General features: G+C 50.1%; 2 protein-coding genes across 2 annotated transcripts; both read right to left on the bottom strand.

The window, feature by feature from the left end:
* Window positions 1–5,492: 5,492 nt before the first annotated feature.
* CST9L (cystatin 9 like) lies at window positions 5,493–8,235 on the bottom strand (the record flags this gene model as incomplete). The annotated part of the gene is made up of 3 exons (XM_081148343.1): window positions 5,493–5,621; window positions 6,479–6,592; window positions 8,122–8,235. The coding sequence occupies 3 exons, from the start codon at window positions 8,233–8,235 to the stop codon at window positions 5,529–5,531; spliced, it is 321 nt and encodes a 106-aa protein (XP_081004469.1). The 3' UTR covers window positions 5,493–5,528.
* Window positions 8,236–13,662: 5,427 nt separating this feature from the next.
* LOC308562561 (cystatin-13-like) lies at window positions 13,663–18,428 on the bottom strand (the record flags this gene model as incomplete). The annotated part of the gene is made up of 3 exons (XM_081148787.1): window positions 13,663–13,746; window positions 15,405–15,518; window positions 18,201–18,428. 3 exons carry the CDS (start codon window positions 18,426–18,428, stop codon window positions 13,663–13,665), a joined length of 426 nt encoding a protein of 141 aa, XP_081004913.1.

The following is an 18,428-nucleotide window of genomic DNA, read 5'->3' as shown; positions in this document are numbered from 1 at the left end:
TTCATAGAGAGAGAGTGAGAAACTGATTTGTTGCTCCACTTATTTATGCCTTTTGGTAGATTATTGTATGTGCCCTGACCAGGGATCGAACCCGCAAACTTGGTGTATCGGGACGATGCTCTAACCAACTGAGCTACCCAGCCAGGGCTGTCGGCACCTTCCCGATGGAAAACCATCATATTCGATTCTCCAGAATGAGCTTCCCGGAGCTCTGGTCGCACCCTCGGGAGCAGCGGGCTGCCCTGGGACGAGGCACGCGGGTGGGCGCTGCCCGCCGGGCTGGGGACTGGGGGCCGGGGGCTGGGAAGGGCCCGTGGCCACGCAGCGGGCGGGAGGAGAGAGCGCCCTGCGGCCTTCCTCCTGCGCACGTTCCAGCAGGTCCTGCCTGGGGCCTTACATATTCTGCGGTCACGCTGATGTTTTATTTTTCCTTTTGCCATTTTTAGATTCTGTTGTGGTTCTTCCTTTTCCGTTTAAGTCTGCTGGAGGTTTAAATGGGATCCTTAAAGGATCAAACCTCCAATCTCCTGAAGACTGAGGGAGGAGGAGCGATCCGGGTGGAAAACGGAGGGGCTGTGTCCTGGACACGGGGGATGGCTTCTGCTCACTGCCCCGCACCTTCAGCTCCCCTTCTGCTCACTGCCCCGCACCTTCAGCTCCCCTTCTGCTCACTGCCCCGCACCTTCAGCTCCCCTTCTGCTCACTGCCCCGCACCTTCAGCTCCCCTTCTGCTCACTGCCCCGCACCTTCAGCTCCCCTTCTGCTCACTGCCCCGCACCTTCAGCTCCCGAGAGGAGGGCTGGTGGTGTCAGCCTGGCCCTGGCTGGCTCCTGACTGTTGAAAGGAATACTTCCATAAGCACAGGCTTTCATTTCTAGGCAATCATTCCAGGGAGCAGTTACCAAGACCTTCCTATGCTCCCCATATGGGTGCCCTGTGCCCACAAAACAAACACGGGCACAAGAGTCCTGTCTCCCCTCAGAGACAGACAGGTCAACAAGTGCCCATGGCTCCTCTTCTTGAGACAGAGTTCTTTCCAAGAAAGTCAGGACAGAAAAGAGTTAACACAGTGCCTGGGCAGTGAAAGATGAATCCGAGACCTGGAGAAGGGGCATCTCAGATCCCAGATGATAGGTGCAGGGGTGGCCAGCTTCGGACTCCCCGCCAGGCCCCCCACACCTTCTGGGTTTACCAGGGCCTCCTGATGTCTGTGCCCATGTCTTTCGTGTTCTGACAGCCTAGGGCCCACATTCACTCTTCTTCCCCTGGCTTGTGTCTTTATAATATGCCAGCAGCACTCAGTCTGGGAAAGGGGACCATCCCAGACAACTAGGAACCCGTCAAGAGTGTAGACACACTTGTAAGGACCAGCTGTGTCCACATAGCCATGATCCCCATCCTCTCCTTGGCTGCACAGTGAGGACAGATGCAGTGCAAAGAGGTCTACGCCAGCCCTCGTGTGAACATCCCCTTGGAATACTCATGGGCTCCAGGGGAGGGAGCATGTTGAGGTTTGCAGGACAGATCTGTGTTGTTCAGATCCCTTCAGTGACAGTGGGAGTGGCCTCTGTGTTCATTTTGTGGACACTGTCAAGACACTTGCAACCTATCCAGGTATGTCAGGGCTCTCCTTCACACAGGTATCCATCCACAGCCTGTTCCCCCCAAAACCCACAAAATGTTCCTAAGATTGTTGACACCCATTCCAGCCCCAAACATGCACAATCCTTCTCAGGCTAAGAAACCATATTGCTTGTGCTTCATTTGCAGTTTTATTAAAGTCACCCAAGAAAGATATAATCTCTTTTGGTTTGCTTTCATTAAACCACTGTATTGAAGTATGATTAACATACAAAATCTGCAGCATCCAATGTCTACAACCAAAACAGTTGGGAAATTCGTCTACACCATGAAATCATCACCCCAACCAAGGCCATACATTTATTGCCTGCAAAAGTGTCCTCTGACATCCATAACTCTAGTTAATTCAATTTTTTCTTTTTGTGGTAAGAGCACTGTCTACCCTCTAGCACAAGTGCACAATACAGTATTTTTAGCTGAAGGCTCCATGTTGTACAGCAGCTCTTCCAAAACTATTCATCCTGCATAACTTTTTGCGCTTTTACCAACATCTTTTCATCTCACCTCCCCCAGCCCTGGTAACCACCACTCTGCTTTCTTCTTCTGTGACCTTAACTATTTTGGATTCCTCATAAAAGTGGAGTCATGCAGCATTTGTCCTGTGTCTGGCTTATGTCATTTACCATATTGTCCTCCAGGTCCATACTTATTGGGGCAAATCTCCTTCTTTTATATGGTTCAGTAATTTTGCGTAAGATACGACCTGTTTGGGTGGAGTTCTGACACCTGGCCGCTTTTCACATGTGATCATATCAAATTGCTTATCCGTGGCCAATGACACATCCCAACCTGCTGTTGTCCTACCAGGACTGAGTTGTCTGGTGGGGGACAGTGTAACTGTGACCCTGGAACCTTGTCTGGAAAGGCAGGCGTGCTTGTCTGGTCGGGAACAGGAAGAGCAGGCCCCTGGGGAGAGCACTAGCTGTGAGCACACAGCAGGCTCTGCTGAATGTGGGAAACCTGAGGATGGGGAGGACTGGGACAGATTTAAGAGCTTCCGCTTATGAGGAAGGACACCAGCTCCCACGACCTCTGAAGAAGACAGGCTGTCAGATTCAAAGCAGACTTCTCTCCTTCCAGAAGCACCATCTGGTCACTGATACCTGGGGTCTGTAAACCACTTTTCTTTATCACCAGGCATGAAGTTTTGACCCTTTCCCTGGTGCAGTGTGGCCCCAGAAACCCTTCTCAAGCACCCACCCTATGCCCTTACAGTTGAATCACTTCTCCATGTGATTGGCTGCATCCAAGCCAAGGGACTCACTCTAACTGCGCTACTCAAAGTGTGGTCCAGAGACCAAGAACATCTCAATCCCCTGGTTTCTGGTTAAAAAGCAAACTCTCCAGGCCTTTCCAGACCTACTGGGTCCGAATCCTGGGGTAGAGACAAGCCCAGGGACCTGGGTATCCACAGGCCTTCAGGAGATCATGGTACCCTTCGGAGTTCACAAGAAGATGCACACAGATGCTGGAGGCCTATTTCATGGCACAGAGCTGAAGCTTGTCTGCAGAGAGAATGTTATTTAATCGTCCCAGAGCTGCATTTGCTGTTCCAGCTGGAGACGGTGACTGTCCCTTCTCTAGATACTGCACACAGCAAATTGTGCCCTCTGAGCTGTGACAACTGTGGCCACGAGAGGGCACCAATGGTCACCGAATGGCTACAGCTCACGGATCCGTGGAGCTCCTTTAGTTCACTCTTGTCTCTTTCTGTTTCTCTTTCACTCCACTCCTCCTCTAGAAATAAATTCCTCAAAGCAAACTATAGCGCAGTGCACGTCAGTGGCCACCACCTGTAGACACCTTTGGAGAGAGGGCGTTTACTCATCCAGCCAGGCCCTCAGGCTTTGCTCGTGGAAGCACGTCCATAAGCTGAGAAGCTGTGCAGAGTGAAGCGGCGAGCTCAGCTGGATCCTCCAGCATCCCCAGCGAGGCCGCAGCCCCAGGAACCAGTGAGCCAAGTCTGTTTCCGAAGCCAAAGGGGGTCTGAGGAGCCAGTGGGACAAGGAAGGACTGGGACCCGTGAAAGCCTCAAGCCCCTTCTCCACTTTTCTAATAAATACATACTCGTCCCTGGGCAGGTTGCCTTCTATCGCCCACAAAGCTGGCTCCGGGAAACCCATCCTCCTGGCTCTGCCCCGCCTTGTCTTGCTGGCCTTCACTCCACTGCTGTGTCTGGGGATCGCCTTCCGTTTCTACCTCCTGCACTCGTGTCTTCGTTTCAGCATCTGGTTCTGGGGCAAGCAAGTGTCCCCACGGGGGCACTGAGGGAGTGCTGTGGCTGGGACTCAGCTGCAGGGGACCTCTTCTCCTATCACTGATCTCTCCCAACCCACCCTGCCTGGGCCTTGTTCCTCTGTCCTGGACAGGAGACTATTTTAACTGCTTTGTTTGTTTGGATTTTTTTGTTGTTCTTTTTTTTAATTTTATTTTTGTTTAAAATATTACAGATGTCCCTCTTTCTCCCCAATGACCCATTCCACCCCATCCGTAACTGCTTTGGATGGAGGAGGCAGGGCCATAGGCATGTTTATTCTTCTTGATGTCATCCCTGAGAGGTGAGTAATACACTCCCAACGTGACTGTGGAATGTCCCGTTTGCCAGGTAACAGCACGGATGATTCTGTTGACTCTTCTAGCTCCATGTGTTGTTTGGATGTGGGTTCACAGGTATCAGAGCTTCTTGTTGAGTTATTTCCCTTATTATCACATACCCTGCAATTGTATTGCTATAGATGCTTTCAGCTCTCGATCCAACCGTGTTCCCAGTGTGCTGATTCTGGACCTCCCAACTGTGGGGGCAGGTGGTGCACCTAGTGTCAGGGCAGGGTGGGGGTGGATGGGTACTGCCCAAAGACCAAATCCAACCTCTGCCTGTCTATACAAATAGTCTTTTTTTTTTTTTTTTTTTTTTTTATATGGCTTTATTGATTTCAGAGAGAAGAAGGGAGAGGGAGAGAGAGATAGAAATACCAATGATGAGAGAGTCATTATTGACTGGCTGCCTCCTGCACGCCCCTTACTGGGGATCAAGCCCACAACCCAGGCATGTGCCTTGACTGGGAATCGAACCATGACCTCCAGATTCATGGGGCCGACGCTCAACCACTGAACCACAAGGGCCAGGCTATCCAAATAAAGTCTTGTTGGAGGAAGAGCACCCGTTTGTGTCCACATTGCCTATGGTGCTTTCCAGACGCAAGGTAACATTAGGAGTTAAGAAGACCACATGGCTCACAAAAGCCCAAGAGGCACTCCTCTTTATAGAAAAAGTTTGCCAAATCCTGTTCTAGGCAATTTGGGCAGAATCTCACTAGCATCTGGGACCACAGTACCTCTCAATCTTTAACTGTCCATGGGTTCCCTAAGAATGTGTAAAAGGCAGACTCCTTGTCCGAAGGTCCAGGCCCTGAGAACATGCATTCCTGGGAGTTCTAAGAGCTGGTGCCTTGCTTGCTCTTTGAGGGAGGCTAGAAGCCCCTCTCACATTGTCCCAGCTGCCATGGACCAGGGACTGTGTGGCCACGTGTGTCCTGAGGGGCCTGATGCGCTGTATTTGTGCCACCTGGAGCTGGCGTAGGAGGTGCAAGAGGGAGAAAGGGCCCACCCTTTTGGGCCACCACGCTGCCCTGCTGGTATGACTCCAGCAACTGCCCACCCCCTTCAGCCAGGAACCACGCTACGCAGCGCCTCTTGAAATGCTGATGTTTAATGGACTGTTCTACACGAAAAACATGGACTGTGAGGAATTTCTACAACGCCCACGTGTGGGACTCCAGATATTTGCAAGGCAGAGAATAGAGCTCAGAGCTGCTCAGCCACCGTAGGGCCCCTACGGAGAGCTGCTGGTGTCCGAGGGGGGTAGAGAGGTTGGGCTGGAGTGGGAGTCACTTGGTGACCCCCTTATGGCACTTCTTGCTTAGGAGCTGGAACAGCGTCCTCCAGGGCTCGGTGCTGACGGTGAAGAAGCAGGTGAAGGTCTGAGGGAACGAGCACAGGAGTGAGCGTGGGGAGCTGCAGACAGCGCCCATCCCAAAGGCGCACCTGCAAGGTGAGCGGCTGGGGATGCAGGCTCCGGCCCTCAGGCGCAGCCCCAACCTAAGTCTTGGGTGTTCCTGATCTCCTAGCCCCAGGGTCTCCTGTGTCACTCTGCTCTTCCCGGGCCTGTGGTCCCCAAGAAAACCCCTAGGCTGTCCCAGTGCGACCCAGGCCCCTAGGACAGCAAAACATGTCCTTCTCAGTGGGCCTTATCTCAAGTAGCCCTGACCTGAGGTGGGCTTGTCCTAGAGCAGGGGTCCCCTCTCCCTTACCCCCAAGCAGGAACCACAGCTCCTCAGGGCCGGGGGCAGAGCATGGGACACAGGGCAGCTGGCTCCCCTCACTCAAACCCCCATCAGGCTCTGCTTAGTGACGGGGACCTGAGAACTGACCCCTCGGTCATAGGTGATGTTGGCCACCCCTGACATGTTCCTCCCCCCTGAAGGCAGGAAAGGGAAGTGGCCACAGAGCAGGAAGAGCACATCTTGTGGCCAGAACCAGGAGACCCAGACCTCAGGGACAGGAATGATCTATCACCAGTATGGCCCAAGGTTGAGACAACTGAATGGGGCAAGTGGGCAGTCAGGATCCCAGATTGGCCAGGGGCCTCCCAGTGGATGCCGGGGCTTACCTGACAGTCTGGGCTCTGTATTTAGCACAAGCAGTGGCTATAGCATGGCCAGCAGGTCCCTCACTCACCTGTGTCCCCAGAAATGGCAGGTCCTCTGCCCCACCCCCCATTCTACCCCTGCGCAGGACCACAGCCGTGGAACCTGAAGGAGGCGCACGTGAGTCTTACATTGTTCGGCTCTGAGCTTTCTTGAAAGGGGCAGTTGTCAATGTCATCCTCAAATTTGCCACACTTGGTCCTGCGAAGCTCCAACTCCATGGAGAAAGCTATCATGTTTTCTGCCTGTGGTACGGATAGACGTTAAAGGGGAAACATCCCTCATGATCCCATTGTGTAGCTGCTAGCTTAGACACAGAGGGTAGGAACAGACCCAAACAGTCCTCTGTATGGGGCTTCCTTCTGGGTCTGGATCAGCTCCCTTGGGTTAAAGCCAGGCTTGGGATGTTCTGGGCAAAGAGGCACATAGCCCAGTGGCAGCCCTGGGGTAGAAGCAAGGCTATCACACACTATTAATATCACACACTGCAGTCTCACATTTGCAAGTGCCACAGGGAGACCCCACCTTCCTTTTCAGCGTGCTTCTAGTTTCTACAGCATCCCCAGGGACAGGTGACAAGTGGCTGGGAGGGTGTTGGCTCTGCAAGAATTTGCTTGATAAGTTTTACCCCGGAGAAGGAGACTCATCTATACCCCCACAGTCACACCCTTCACCTGCCCAAGATCAGAAAAATGCCATACAATGCTAGTGAAACACACACACACACACACACACACACACACTGAGATGATGGCTTCAAGGACCAACTTCTATTACAAAGTGCACTGTGAAATGTGCTGAACTCCTCCGCTCCAGCCTCCTCTTTTTAACCCATATCTTCCCACTGCATCCCACCCATTATCCCTGACGCCCAAACTCAGGCTGTGACTCTAGATATAAAAATCCCAGCCAGAGGTCAGCCTGAGAGAGCCCAGCGTGCCTGACCCAGTGGGGATGTAGCACACCAGTGTCCGCAGAGGGTTAAGCTCAGCCGAGGGTGGAGACCCTCTGCCCTTGGTGTGGGCTCTCGGTGCAGAGGTCCAGAAGGCGAGAGAGTAATGCCCCTGACACCACACGCGCGGGCACGCAGGCACACACACACATGCAGGCACACAACCAGAAGTGCTTCCCTGTTCGTGTCTGCAGCCCAAATGAAAAGGGCATTGCCGGTTGCATTCTGAAAGAGATTCCATGGGAGGAGAACCTTTGAGGATTAAAAACCATTATCTGGAAAGAGTGTAAGATCCCATCAACCCACATAGGCGGATACCACTGCAGGGAGCCCAGAGCTCATGGAAGTCACAGCAGAGGCCCTGACTTCCCAGGGGGACCTCTGCTTGAGGGGAGAACTCACTGCTCCTGATCCTCAACCCTACACTCCCTCCCCTCCCCTCTCTCTGTTTCTCTCTCTCTAATTACCTTTTTAAATTTTATTTCCCTGAAATATTTCTTCACCCTATCTTTTCAAACATTTTCTCTGTGCATCTCTTTCTTGCTGGATACTTTTATCTCCCCATAGGCTATATGTTGAGGTCATTCTTCATGAAACAATGTCATAAATACTTAAAAATATACATTGTATGTGAGTAGACATTGCTCTGATTTTTTAAATTTCTATGCAAAAACTTTTATAAAGTCTGAAACTAAATAGGTTGTATTTTTATTTTATTTTATAAACTTCAAATGGCATACAGGATCCTTTGATGTGTCCCCGTGCTTTACCCTGACTTAATACAAGTGAAGGCCAGAGGGCCACAAAGATGTGGTTGCCTACCTGCTCCATCCAGGATTTCAGGATGCGCACCAGCCTGTAGGCATTCCTGTCCTTGTTCCTCATGTTGAATGTGTGTAAGGCATACTCCACAGTGGCAGGGAGATAGCTATCCATGACTTTTTGGTTATCACTCTTTGATTCTTGAGAAGTCGAGCTGTGAGCCACTAGGAGCTGGGAACCTACAAAGAGCAGGAACATGGCCCAGGGCAGAGCACACCTCCCTTGCTGGCACAGCAGAGCTGCGAGCAACCAGCCACCCATGGCCCTTCCGGCTCAGACTCCCACCCGAGCCTACCCTACCCGGGCAGTGGCCCATTTTATCTAATCCAGGACATATCCTTCCCGTGGGCCTCCTCTCTGCTATTATGCCCTGTCCCCTCCCACATGTGACCCTGCCTCCTCCATCCAAAGCAGTTAAAATTGTTTCCTGTCCAGGACAGAGGAATAAGGCTCAGGCAGGGTGGGTTGGGAGAGATCAGTGATAGGAGAAGAGGTCCCCTGCAGCTGAGTCCCAGCCACAGCACTCCCTCAGTGCCCCCGTGGGGAGAGAAGACTTCACTTGCTTGCCCCAGAACCAGATGCTGTAATGAAGACACAACTGCAAGAGGTAGAAACGGAAGGCGATCCCCAGACACAGCAGTGGAGTGAAGGTCAGCAAGACAAGGCGGGGCAGAGCCAGGAGGATGGGTTTCCCGGAGCCAGCTTTGTGGGCGATAGAAGGCAACCTGTAACGGAGCTCTGGGAAAGGGCCCCAAACATCTGCCTGAGAATCACCAGCTGAGTTGTGGCCACCTGGGGGCCTCAGGGTGAAGGCTGGAGTTGGTCAGTTTTTCTCATTGTTTGGGGCCTAATGCACTGGCACACCAGCCTCATGCCAGGAGATGTGAGGGGGAAGTTAAAGTTAGCCAGTGGTGATAGAATGGGGCACCCACAAAACCTGATAGAGACAGGATGTAGAGGTTTGGGCAGAGCCAGTAGTAGTCCTAGGCCAGGGCAGGATCTAGGCATGGGACCAGCTGACTCGGTGGACTGGACATCTGACCCTTCAAACCAGGACAAAGGTCTGGGAATCATCAAGGACACAAGACGAAGCCAAACCACTTTCGGGACCCTACAGAATAAGAAGGGAAAGATCAAGAGGAACCATGGCCTACAAAGGAGGTTGCGGACCTGCCCAGGAGCACGGAGGCCGCGTGGGCCTGTATGCACCTCTGGTGTGGTCCAGGCCGGGAGCTGAGACATCCGAGTGAGGACTGCAATGCAGGGCTACCATCAGAGCTGCCCTATCTGCTTCCCAAGGGTGTGCCAACCAAGATTCTTAGGGGAGCGTGGCTCAGTCACACTCAGTGAGCCCCCAGTTTTCTATGTGAACCCCTTCTCTGACTCAGAGTTCAAACCTCATACATAATGTTCGGCAACGTACTAAGTGCATACAATTCAATGCAAAGAGAGGGGTAGGCATCACCACGTGCTTTACCCAACTGACGACCTAACTCCTGGTCCATGTTTACTTATTTATTTTAATAAATCTTTATTGATTTCAGAGAGGGGAAGGGAGAGGGAGAGAGAGAGAGAAACATCAATGATGAGAGAGTCATTGATCGGCTGCCTCCTGCGCACCCCCTACGGGGATGAGGCCAAAAGCCAGGCATGTGCCCTGACCGGGAATCAAACCGCGATCTCCTGGATCCTAGGCTGACGCTCAATCGCTGAGCCACGTTGCCGGGGCCCTGGTCCATATTTAAATTCGGCTGTTGAGACACTCAGCCTGGGCTTTAGGCAGGAGCACTAACCAGCAGCTCGCAGAACTGGGACCTGCTGCACAGCTTGCTGTCCAGCCTCAGAGAACTCAGCCCCTGCGAGCGCTTGATTTTTGGGAAGGCAGAGCTCTAGCAGAAGACACCTCGAGGTCTCCTGGAGCTTTGTTCTGCTTCTTTCATTATCTATCTCTTTTGTTGTCCAAGTATCTTCTCATCTCTCCTCTTCCTGTGTTTCTCCCCCAGTCTTATCCACATCACTGTGTCCTCAGCATTTCCCTCTTTCCATCTTTTTCCTTTCTCTTCTCAGTTCTCGTATGAATTTTTCACTAACAGGCTTTAATGGACATCTAAAACTTTGTAAAATATTTACTTTACTACCTTAACCTATTTTCTTTTTGTAGACTATGCAGTGGCTTAGTGATCTGTCCACAAAGGCTTCCATTCAAGAGGTAGAGCCTAAATTTTTGTGTATTTTCTCCCCATTTGTGTTGGTCGGGCTCAGTAACTGGCTTCTAACTAATAAATAAAGTGTAAGTGACACTGTACAGCTTCAAGGACTGGCTCATAAAAGGCCCTGTGGCTTTCTGCTTCCCTTTGGCCCCTGCTCTCTCTTGGATCCCTTGCTTTGGGTTTAGCCAGCTGCCCTGTGGAGCGGGCCTATGGGGAGACCCAGTCCACGTGTGCTCTGAAAACAGCTGGTGAGGAAATGAGGCCTCCAGCCTTGGGGGTGAGCCTCTTCAAAGTGGATCTTCCAGCCCCATCAAGCCATCAGGTGACTGCAGTCCCAGCTAATATCTTGACCACAACTTCATAAAAGACCCCAACAAAGCCCACCTGGATTTCCAAACCACAGATAGCAAAAGGTTATTTCAAGCCAGAAAGAATATTCCTTCTAAATTACATAATCTAGATCCATTGACAGTTATAGATATCCATCCCAGTTATTTATTTTGTATAACAAGTAATCCCAAAGTGTATGTACTCAAACCTCGAATTGATTAAAGAGGTTTGTACTTAATTACACACAGACGTGGTTGAAACTGCGATCCAAAGCTACCCCTTCCCTTGAGTTATAAAGGTGCCTTCTTCAGAGCCCATAGCAACTGACGTTTTCCCCCAAGTAGCCCGATGTCCTTGCACGTCCTGTGCCCCAGCCTCCCCAGCACGCTCAGATAAGACCTGGGGATACTTTGACTTTCATTTTCTCACTTATCTCAGCCAGAGAGAGGATCTCCTTTATTCTGAAGAACTGACATATCAGTTTGCTCTTTTCTTATTTCTAGCACAGCTACACATTCTTTATGTGCTGAGGAAAAAGAATGATTAAAAATAACAATTTCTATGGACTATTTTATAATATAATGGACAACAGGTCTTGTGGGCAGAGAAGAGAGCAAGAAAGACAGAGGCCCAGGTTCGGATGCCTGCATCCTTGCCAGGCCCAGGCCAGCCTTGATTGCACTGCGAGCCTTTGAAATCTGGAGGCTACCTGAGCAGCCCACAGTCCCTACGTTGTCCCCACCCTGCACAAACATCTCACCTTAGTCTGGACAACCACTCGAGACCAAAGTTTAAATTCCTACCCTGGGGTAACATATGACACTCCCAGACCTCAGGGTGTCATCCCCAACATTCTCAGGGGTGGATTCCCAGGCCTGGGGCAGCAGAAGATAAGAGCTGCTTGTGACGGTTATCAAATGTTCTGCATTCATATCTCGTGTTCTGTTCTGTGGCCACTTTCCCATCTGCCAGGGAACATTTAGACATTTTCCTTGGCTTCCCAGGGGTCAGGGTCATGGCACAGCCCTGGGGCTCAAGAAATACAGAATCAAACACAAAGTAACAATGAGATGGAGAGCTCCAGGGGCCCTTTGCCGATGCCCAACCATTCCCAAGGGGACAAAGGAAGGGGAGGGGGCTGGAGCAGGGGCAGGAGACCAGCCCTGCTGTCAGCAGTCCTTGCCCTGCCTGCTCCTCAGCACAGCTTCACACATCCCAAATTTTCAGGTTGCTTCCTAAGCTCACACCACCCCCTCAGGTCCTGGTACAGCCCGTGGGATGAGAACTCTGGTTTCCCCCTGCCCCGCCCCCGTGACCACCCAGCCTGGAAAAGAAACACATCCTGCTTGAAAGATCCCGCTCCCCCCCCCCAAAAAATTTTTTTTTCATGATCTAAGAGGGGAAAAAGGAATTGATGGCAAAGCCAATGCTTCTGTCACCCATGTGTCATCTAAGAAGCACCATCTCCCAGGAGGAGGGTTGGAGGCCCTACTTCTAGTGGGCTGCTGGTCCTTTGGGTGGCCAAGGTCGCAGGCTTTAGCGAGTCTTCAAACCTTGGGAGAATGAGCCCAGACTGAGTTGTCTCAGAATCCAAACACCCACGTGTTCAAATTCCCTCCATATCACATCAAACACCGGCAACCATGAGCAAATAAACAATCTCATTAGTCAGTTGAGCTGTCTCCATCCTGACTCACTGTGTCAGAAGGGCCCAGAAGGTTCTGAAGAGTTAAACCTGAATCGGTGCACTGCTGACCTCAGGTGTGGACCATAAAGTGTGGTTGGCCCCACATGCTTGCACTAGGTATTACTGGTAGGAGGAAAATGACCTGCCCGGGGTGTGTGGACGACTCAGGTCCCTCCAGGCGTGTAACCTCACTGTAGAGCTCAGAGAAGAAAGACCTTCTGAGGGGCTGCTCATGGGGCCAGGTGGGACCTGCCGGCTCTAGGAACAAGTGCTCAGCAGCACAGGCTGAGCTCCCACAGCGGTTGGGGCTTAAGAGCAGAGGTGGGTGGAGAGGACGGGACTGCAGGTGCTGCAGGGAGCATCCCTTTCTGGAGGTGGGGAGAAGCAATATGACAAAATCTACTTGTCCTGTGTCTCCAGAACTCTGTGAGCGCACTGAGGAGGGGGGAGGCACAGGCATGCCTTTCCCACTGGCTGCGATGAGGGAGGTGCAGATGAAGTATGCCCTGCTCCCTGGCCTTACCCAGGCCAGCTCCCAGGGTGCCTTGGGCTGGCTACCCGGGCTCCACCATGAGGCTGTTTCCTTCAGAAGCTGACATTGAGACCAAAATTCAGGTGCAAGTGTTCTATTTGGAGGTGATCCCAGAAAACACCAGAAGGGTTCATGGGGAAGTGGATTGGAAGCAGCATGTAGCAGTGAGCAGAATCCCAATGTCAGCAGGCTCCATCTTGCTGGGCTCCTCCCAAAGACCGGGCAGGACAAGTTTTGGTGTTATCTTCTGGGGCATCAGAAGGCTAAGATATTTATCCTACAACTTCAGCCACTGGCTGAGATCTCGCAGGGGCATTACCTCCTCAGCACTCTAGCCTGCCCGTTATAGCTGAAGAGGAAACCCTTAGACAAAGAGGCGCAGGTGCTTGCCATGGGTCCTGCCAAGAAAGAACTCATAGGGGGTTTTACCTGTCAGCCAGGTGGCCTCTGAGCCTCACCACCTCTCACATGTCTAAGTTAGAACAGGCTCCTGCGTTATTATTGACATTCCCCTGCTGATCTTGATCTGCATACCAGTGCTACAGTTCCACATTCAAGTCTCCAAAAGTGCCTCTTTCTGGTCACGTTAACCTCCTTCATGATCTCAGCCCCTCCGACACACACACACACACACACACACACACACACAAGAAAAAAGGCCACGGAAAAGCAAAAAGCCCACAAAAATGAAGTCATTGGGTCAGCTGTGTTATTTGAATGTTTCACAAGTGTCTTTGCTTCTTTAACTGAAAGTGAGAGTAGTAGAATGTACTAGAAGATAATTAGACATCTTTGCATTGATTCTTCAACATAGTGAGTTCAAACACCCAGGGTTTGGTTGCAATGATAAAGGTGCAAAGAAACATCTAAAAGAGACAAAAAGAATAATCAGCTTTAAGAAAGAAAATTGAAGAAAGGTATTTTTTAAAGTTCCTACTTAAAGGCGTGAGGATTTGGCTTCGGGAATAGTAAGAGGTGGTCTGAGCCAGCCATACCCCATCAGCCTCAGAGCTGTTGACCTGAGACTTGACTGCAGAGGAGCCGGCCTCACTCACCAGGATGGGCTCCTGCCAATTCACTTCCTGGTACCTGTTTGCCCCAGGATAGCCCAGGAGCTGGCTATCCTTAGAAACCCTGCTTCCAGCTCTGGTTTTCATCTAGTAGGGCCAACTTCCCTGCAGCCCATGAAGACCCCATGCTGCATGGAGGGCCCAGTGGGTCCTTCCCAGGGGAGGCAACGCAAGAATAGTACAGGGTCCTGCATGCCCTGGGGAGGGGATGGGGGTCAGAGCTTGGACAGATACCACCAAGAAAGCTTCCACTCTGGGAGCTGGGAGGAGACGCATAGCGCTCTTTTCAGGGCCCGTAGAATGAGCAGGGCTTCAGGCTCACCGTGTGGGATGTGTGAACTTGTGTCCCTCCTCTCCCCTAAAAATGTTATTCAGTTAGAATTAAAACAAAGTAGGGATACCTCCATTACATCAATGGAAATGTATATGGCAGCGTCAAGTAGAACTAAAGTTGCATAAAATACAAAGACTGGGGGAAAGCAGAAGGCTGAACATATAAGACTAGAGTGGGCATGTGAGGCCACTGGGCTAGGAGTCTTGGAACCGACCCAAAGCTTCCAGGCCTTTGTACAGCAGCCGAACTATTGGAACCAGCCAAGGAAAGCTCGCTATGGCATTACCAGCTGAGAGCAGTAACAAGCCTGTGCGGTTAGTCAGGCCATGCTTTCTACTGGGTAAGCCCCCTCTGGCAGACAGTCCACAAGGATGGCTGCCATCGATTCCTTTCCTGCTAGTAAATGCGTGACTCTCTGCCCGTGGAGAGGGGAGTCTGAGCTCTCTTCTTGAACCAGGGCTCACCCCATGACTTAATTTGTCCAAAAGAATGTGATGGGACATTCCGGGACTTCCAAGCCAAGGCCTCAGGAGGACTGGTGGCACTTCTGCTCCCTCCTTTCGAAGTGCAAATCCCTAGAAACCTCTATGCTGTGAGGAAGCCCAAGTGTAGGATGATATTTCATCCCAGTTTTCCCAGGTTGTCCCTGGTTTTAGCACTGAAAGCCCCACATCCTAGGAAACCCCTTAGTGCTGGACAAACCAGGGTAACTGGTCACCCTGCAAGTTTGCCCCATGGAGAGGCCCTGAGCAGAGTGAGAGGGAAAGATGGCAGCCAGCCCCCAACTGTTTCGGCTGTCCGAGCTGAGACCACCAGACGTGTAAGTAGAGCAGATGTCTGGAACGTTCTTACCGCAGCACACAACACAGGGATCAGAGCCCAGCCCAGACTGCAGAAGAATGAAAAATAATGCTCCGGTGTTGCTTTAGGCCACTGTGCGTGCACGTGTGTGTGTGTGTGTGTGTGTGTGTGTGTGTGTGTGTGTGTGTGTGTGTGAGAGAGTCAGAATATGGTTTAGAAAAGGAAACGTGAAAATCAAAGCAGGGCTGGGTCTACCCATCTTATCCGCCTGGGACACAAGCCTAACCACGGCAGCCACTCCCCCGTCTCAGCCACGAACCTTTTTCATTTGGGGATCCTGTTGGAATGGGCAGTTTACGTTTTCCTCTGAAGTTCTCTTGCACACTGTTCGGGCAATTTGGACTTGGAGAAAGTAGTCCAAACCATCTGTGACCTGTCAATGAATAATTTAAAACTTAGATGTCATAATAGCAGTCTCTGATAAATAAACATGCCTATGTAGGGTCAATGACCCTCTCCTATAGTTCCCTTGCCAGAAGTGTTGGAGTAAGTGGGGAGGAGGGTCCATACTTTGATCTCTCTCCCTCTCTCTTTCTCTCTCTCTCCCCCCCCCCCTCTTTCTCTCTGTCTCTCATTATGGTATTTAATCTTAAAGTAACAACAACTGTCTCAAGATAAAGCAAGAAAACTGTTCTCCATAGAACTTTATTGGAGTTTGGGAAGAAAACAGCAGAGCTTATAGCATCTTCATGCCTAGTCAATAGAAAAGACATCCCAGAACTGAAATATACTTAGAGCGTATTGCTTCTCTCCAAAGCCTCCCATGCTTTGGCAATTTGAACAATATATACCTATTCCATGTGGTCCACCCTCCAAATTTCCTGACTTCCAGAGCACCTCCCTCATCTGTGCCAAGCCCACCATGCACTCTATTCAGGGGTGCCTTGTGGGGACATGGAGCCGCACAGCGGTAAATGTGGGCTTTTATGATCAAAAAATGAACAAGAAAACAAGTTTTACAAGATTTAGGGGAGAGAATATATGAACGAGAATGGCCAAGGTAAACATAGTAACTGATCCCAGAAGAATAAGTGATAATTCAGAAAATATAGCAAACATTTTAGAAATTCTGGACAAATTTCCTGGGCTTTGAACTAAATGGATGTGGCAGGCAGAATTCTAAGTGTGATTTCATGAGTACCTTTAAGTTTTCAGTATGAACTGCCTAGTTGACCTCCTGTCCTGACCACATTAGAAAATGGGAAGGTAGGCCGGCAGTGTGTAGAATATATCTGGAAGGACAGAGCACACTGCTCCTGATGGTGCCCCCAAGAATGAGTCAGATTGAAAATGCAAGCAATGAGTGTTCACTTTCATGTTTTAACTCAACAACTTCCAAGCGTATGTACTCCTAGAACTTTCTTATAGCCAGCTATCGAGCTTCTCAGCCTCAGCACCACTGACCTTGGGCTGGCTCCCTCTTTTGTGCGCTGCAGGGTGTATAGCAGCAGGGTCCCTGGCCTCCACCCACTGGATGTGAACAGATGGCCCTTCCACTGTGATGACCACGAATGTCTCCAGGTATTGCCAAAGTCCCCTGCCAAGCAAAATCCATACCCAGCTGGTACCCACTGCTTCATACTTGAGGGATATTTCCAAATCATAAAAGGGACTGATTTAAATCATATCCAATAGCCACCACCGGCCACCAGCCCTGCCTTGACCCCCTTGTACAATATCACAGCCCAATCATCTTTCTCAGGAAATCCTACATTGTCCCAATGCTCACGGCCACCATATAATTCCTATTCAAATTCCTCTAATTGCCCTAATAACGGTCTTTCTAAATTTTTTTTAATCCAAGAGATAATACAAGATCATACATTACATTTATTGTTATGTTTAAGTTTCTTTTAATCCAAATCAGGTTCCCAGTTTTTTCCTCTGTCTTTCATGACAGTGCTCTTTCTTTAAAAAAATTTCTTAAATATTTTTAAAAATATTTTTATTGCTTTTTAGAGAGACAGGAAGGGAGAGGGAGAGAGAAAGAGAAATATCAATGGGAGAGCAGAACATCAATCGGCTGCCCCCAGCAGGTCGTCCACTGGGGATCAAGCCACACCCCAGGCAAGTGCCCCAACCAGGAATCAAACCAGCACGGCCACTACCCCACTTACTCACCCCCGCCCCCAGCGCATGGGATAACACCCAACCACTGAGCCACACCAGCAAGGGCGACGCTGATGTTCTTAAGTGATCTTATGGAATGCCCCACAATATGGATCTGTTGGATTGTTCCTCGTGACTACGGTCGGGGTATGCTTTTTTGTGATGTTGTGTCCTTTCAGTGATATCACATCATGGGCACATGTCCATTTTTCCCAGTGTTCGGTGTTCGCCAGAAAGTCTATCTTTTCTCCATTGTGATTAATTAAATAATCCCTGCAGAAATCTGTTCTCCAGCTCTGTCTCACCCAATGGTTATAAAATTTATTGATGATCTTTGCCTGAGTTAGTTATTACCGTGGTGGTTGCAAAGGGTGACTTTTTAGTTACATATTCTTTGACATCTATAAGTAGCATTCTCCTGTAAAGAAAAGCCTTCCCTTCTCTGCCCTGATTCTCTTTATCAGTGAAAGCTGGATTTGTAGTTTCTTTGCTTATTTATTGTATAATAATTTATCCCTGTCTTCACTCATTTTGATGATATTAGCCCAAATTTTCCCAAATAGATCCCAGGGTGATTACTAATGAGCCCTTTCTAGTCTGGCTTATTAGTAATCACCCTGGGATCTATTAATTGAATATTAGTGAGTCTTCCCAAACCCTATAATAAGAATTGTACATGTTTTATTCCACATGTACATTATAGCAACATGTTTTATGATGTAGTATAATCAATTTTAAGTTATTTTAATGGATATTTTCTATTTCGTCTCAGAATAATGAAGGATCAATTACAATTAATTTTCTTTCCAAAACCCCTAAAATAAAATTAATTTGTTTGGCTAAACGCATCTCTGAGCTGTTTTCTACTCCCTGGTCTTGGCATCACAAATAATGGCCCCACCACGACCACAGATGTGCAGAGAACCGAGGAGCCAAGCCCACCAACCTGCTCCTGGGACTTCAGGACCTTCTCCACCTTGAAGCTGTAGGCGTCTCTGCTGGCCTTGTTATACTCCTTCATGGCGAACCACAGCGCCTGCTGCACGTAGACGTAGTTTTCCGGGATGTCTTCGAATTCTCTCACTACCTTTGGCGTGCCCCAGGCATGGGCAGCTCTGGACACAAGGACCATGCTGGCCACCAGGAGCAGGAGGCTTGAGTAGAGTCTGGCCAT

This window comes from Miniopterus schreibersii (assembly GCF_964146895.1).
Source record: "Miniopterus schreibersii genome assembly, chromosome: 10".
In the NCBI taxonomy this organism is placed as follows: Eukaryota; Metazoa; Chordata; class Mammalia; order Chiroptera; family Miniopteridae; genus Miniopterus; species Miniopterus schreibersii.
This window is presented reverse-complemented; position numbering and strand designations above follow the sequence as displayed.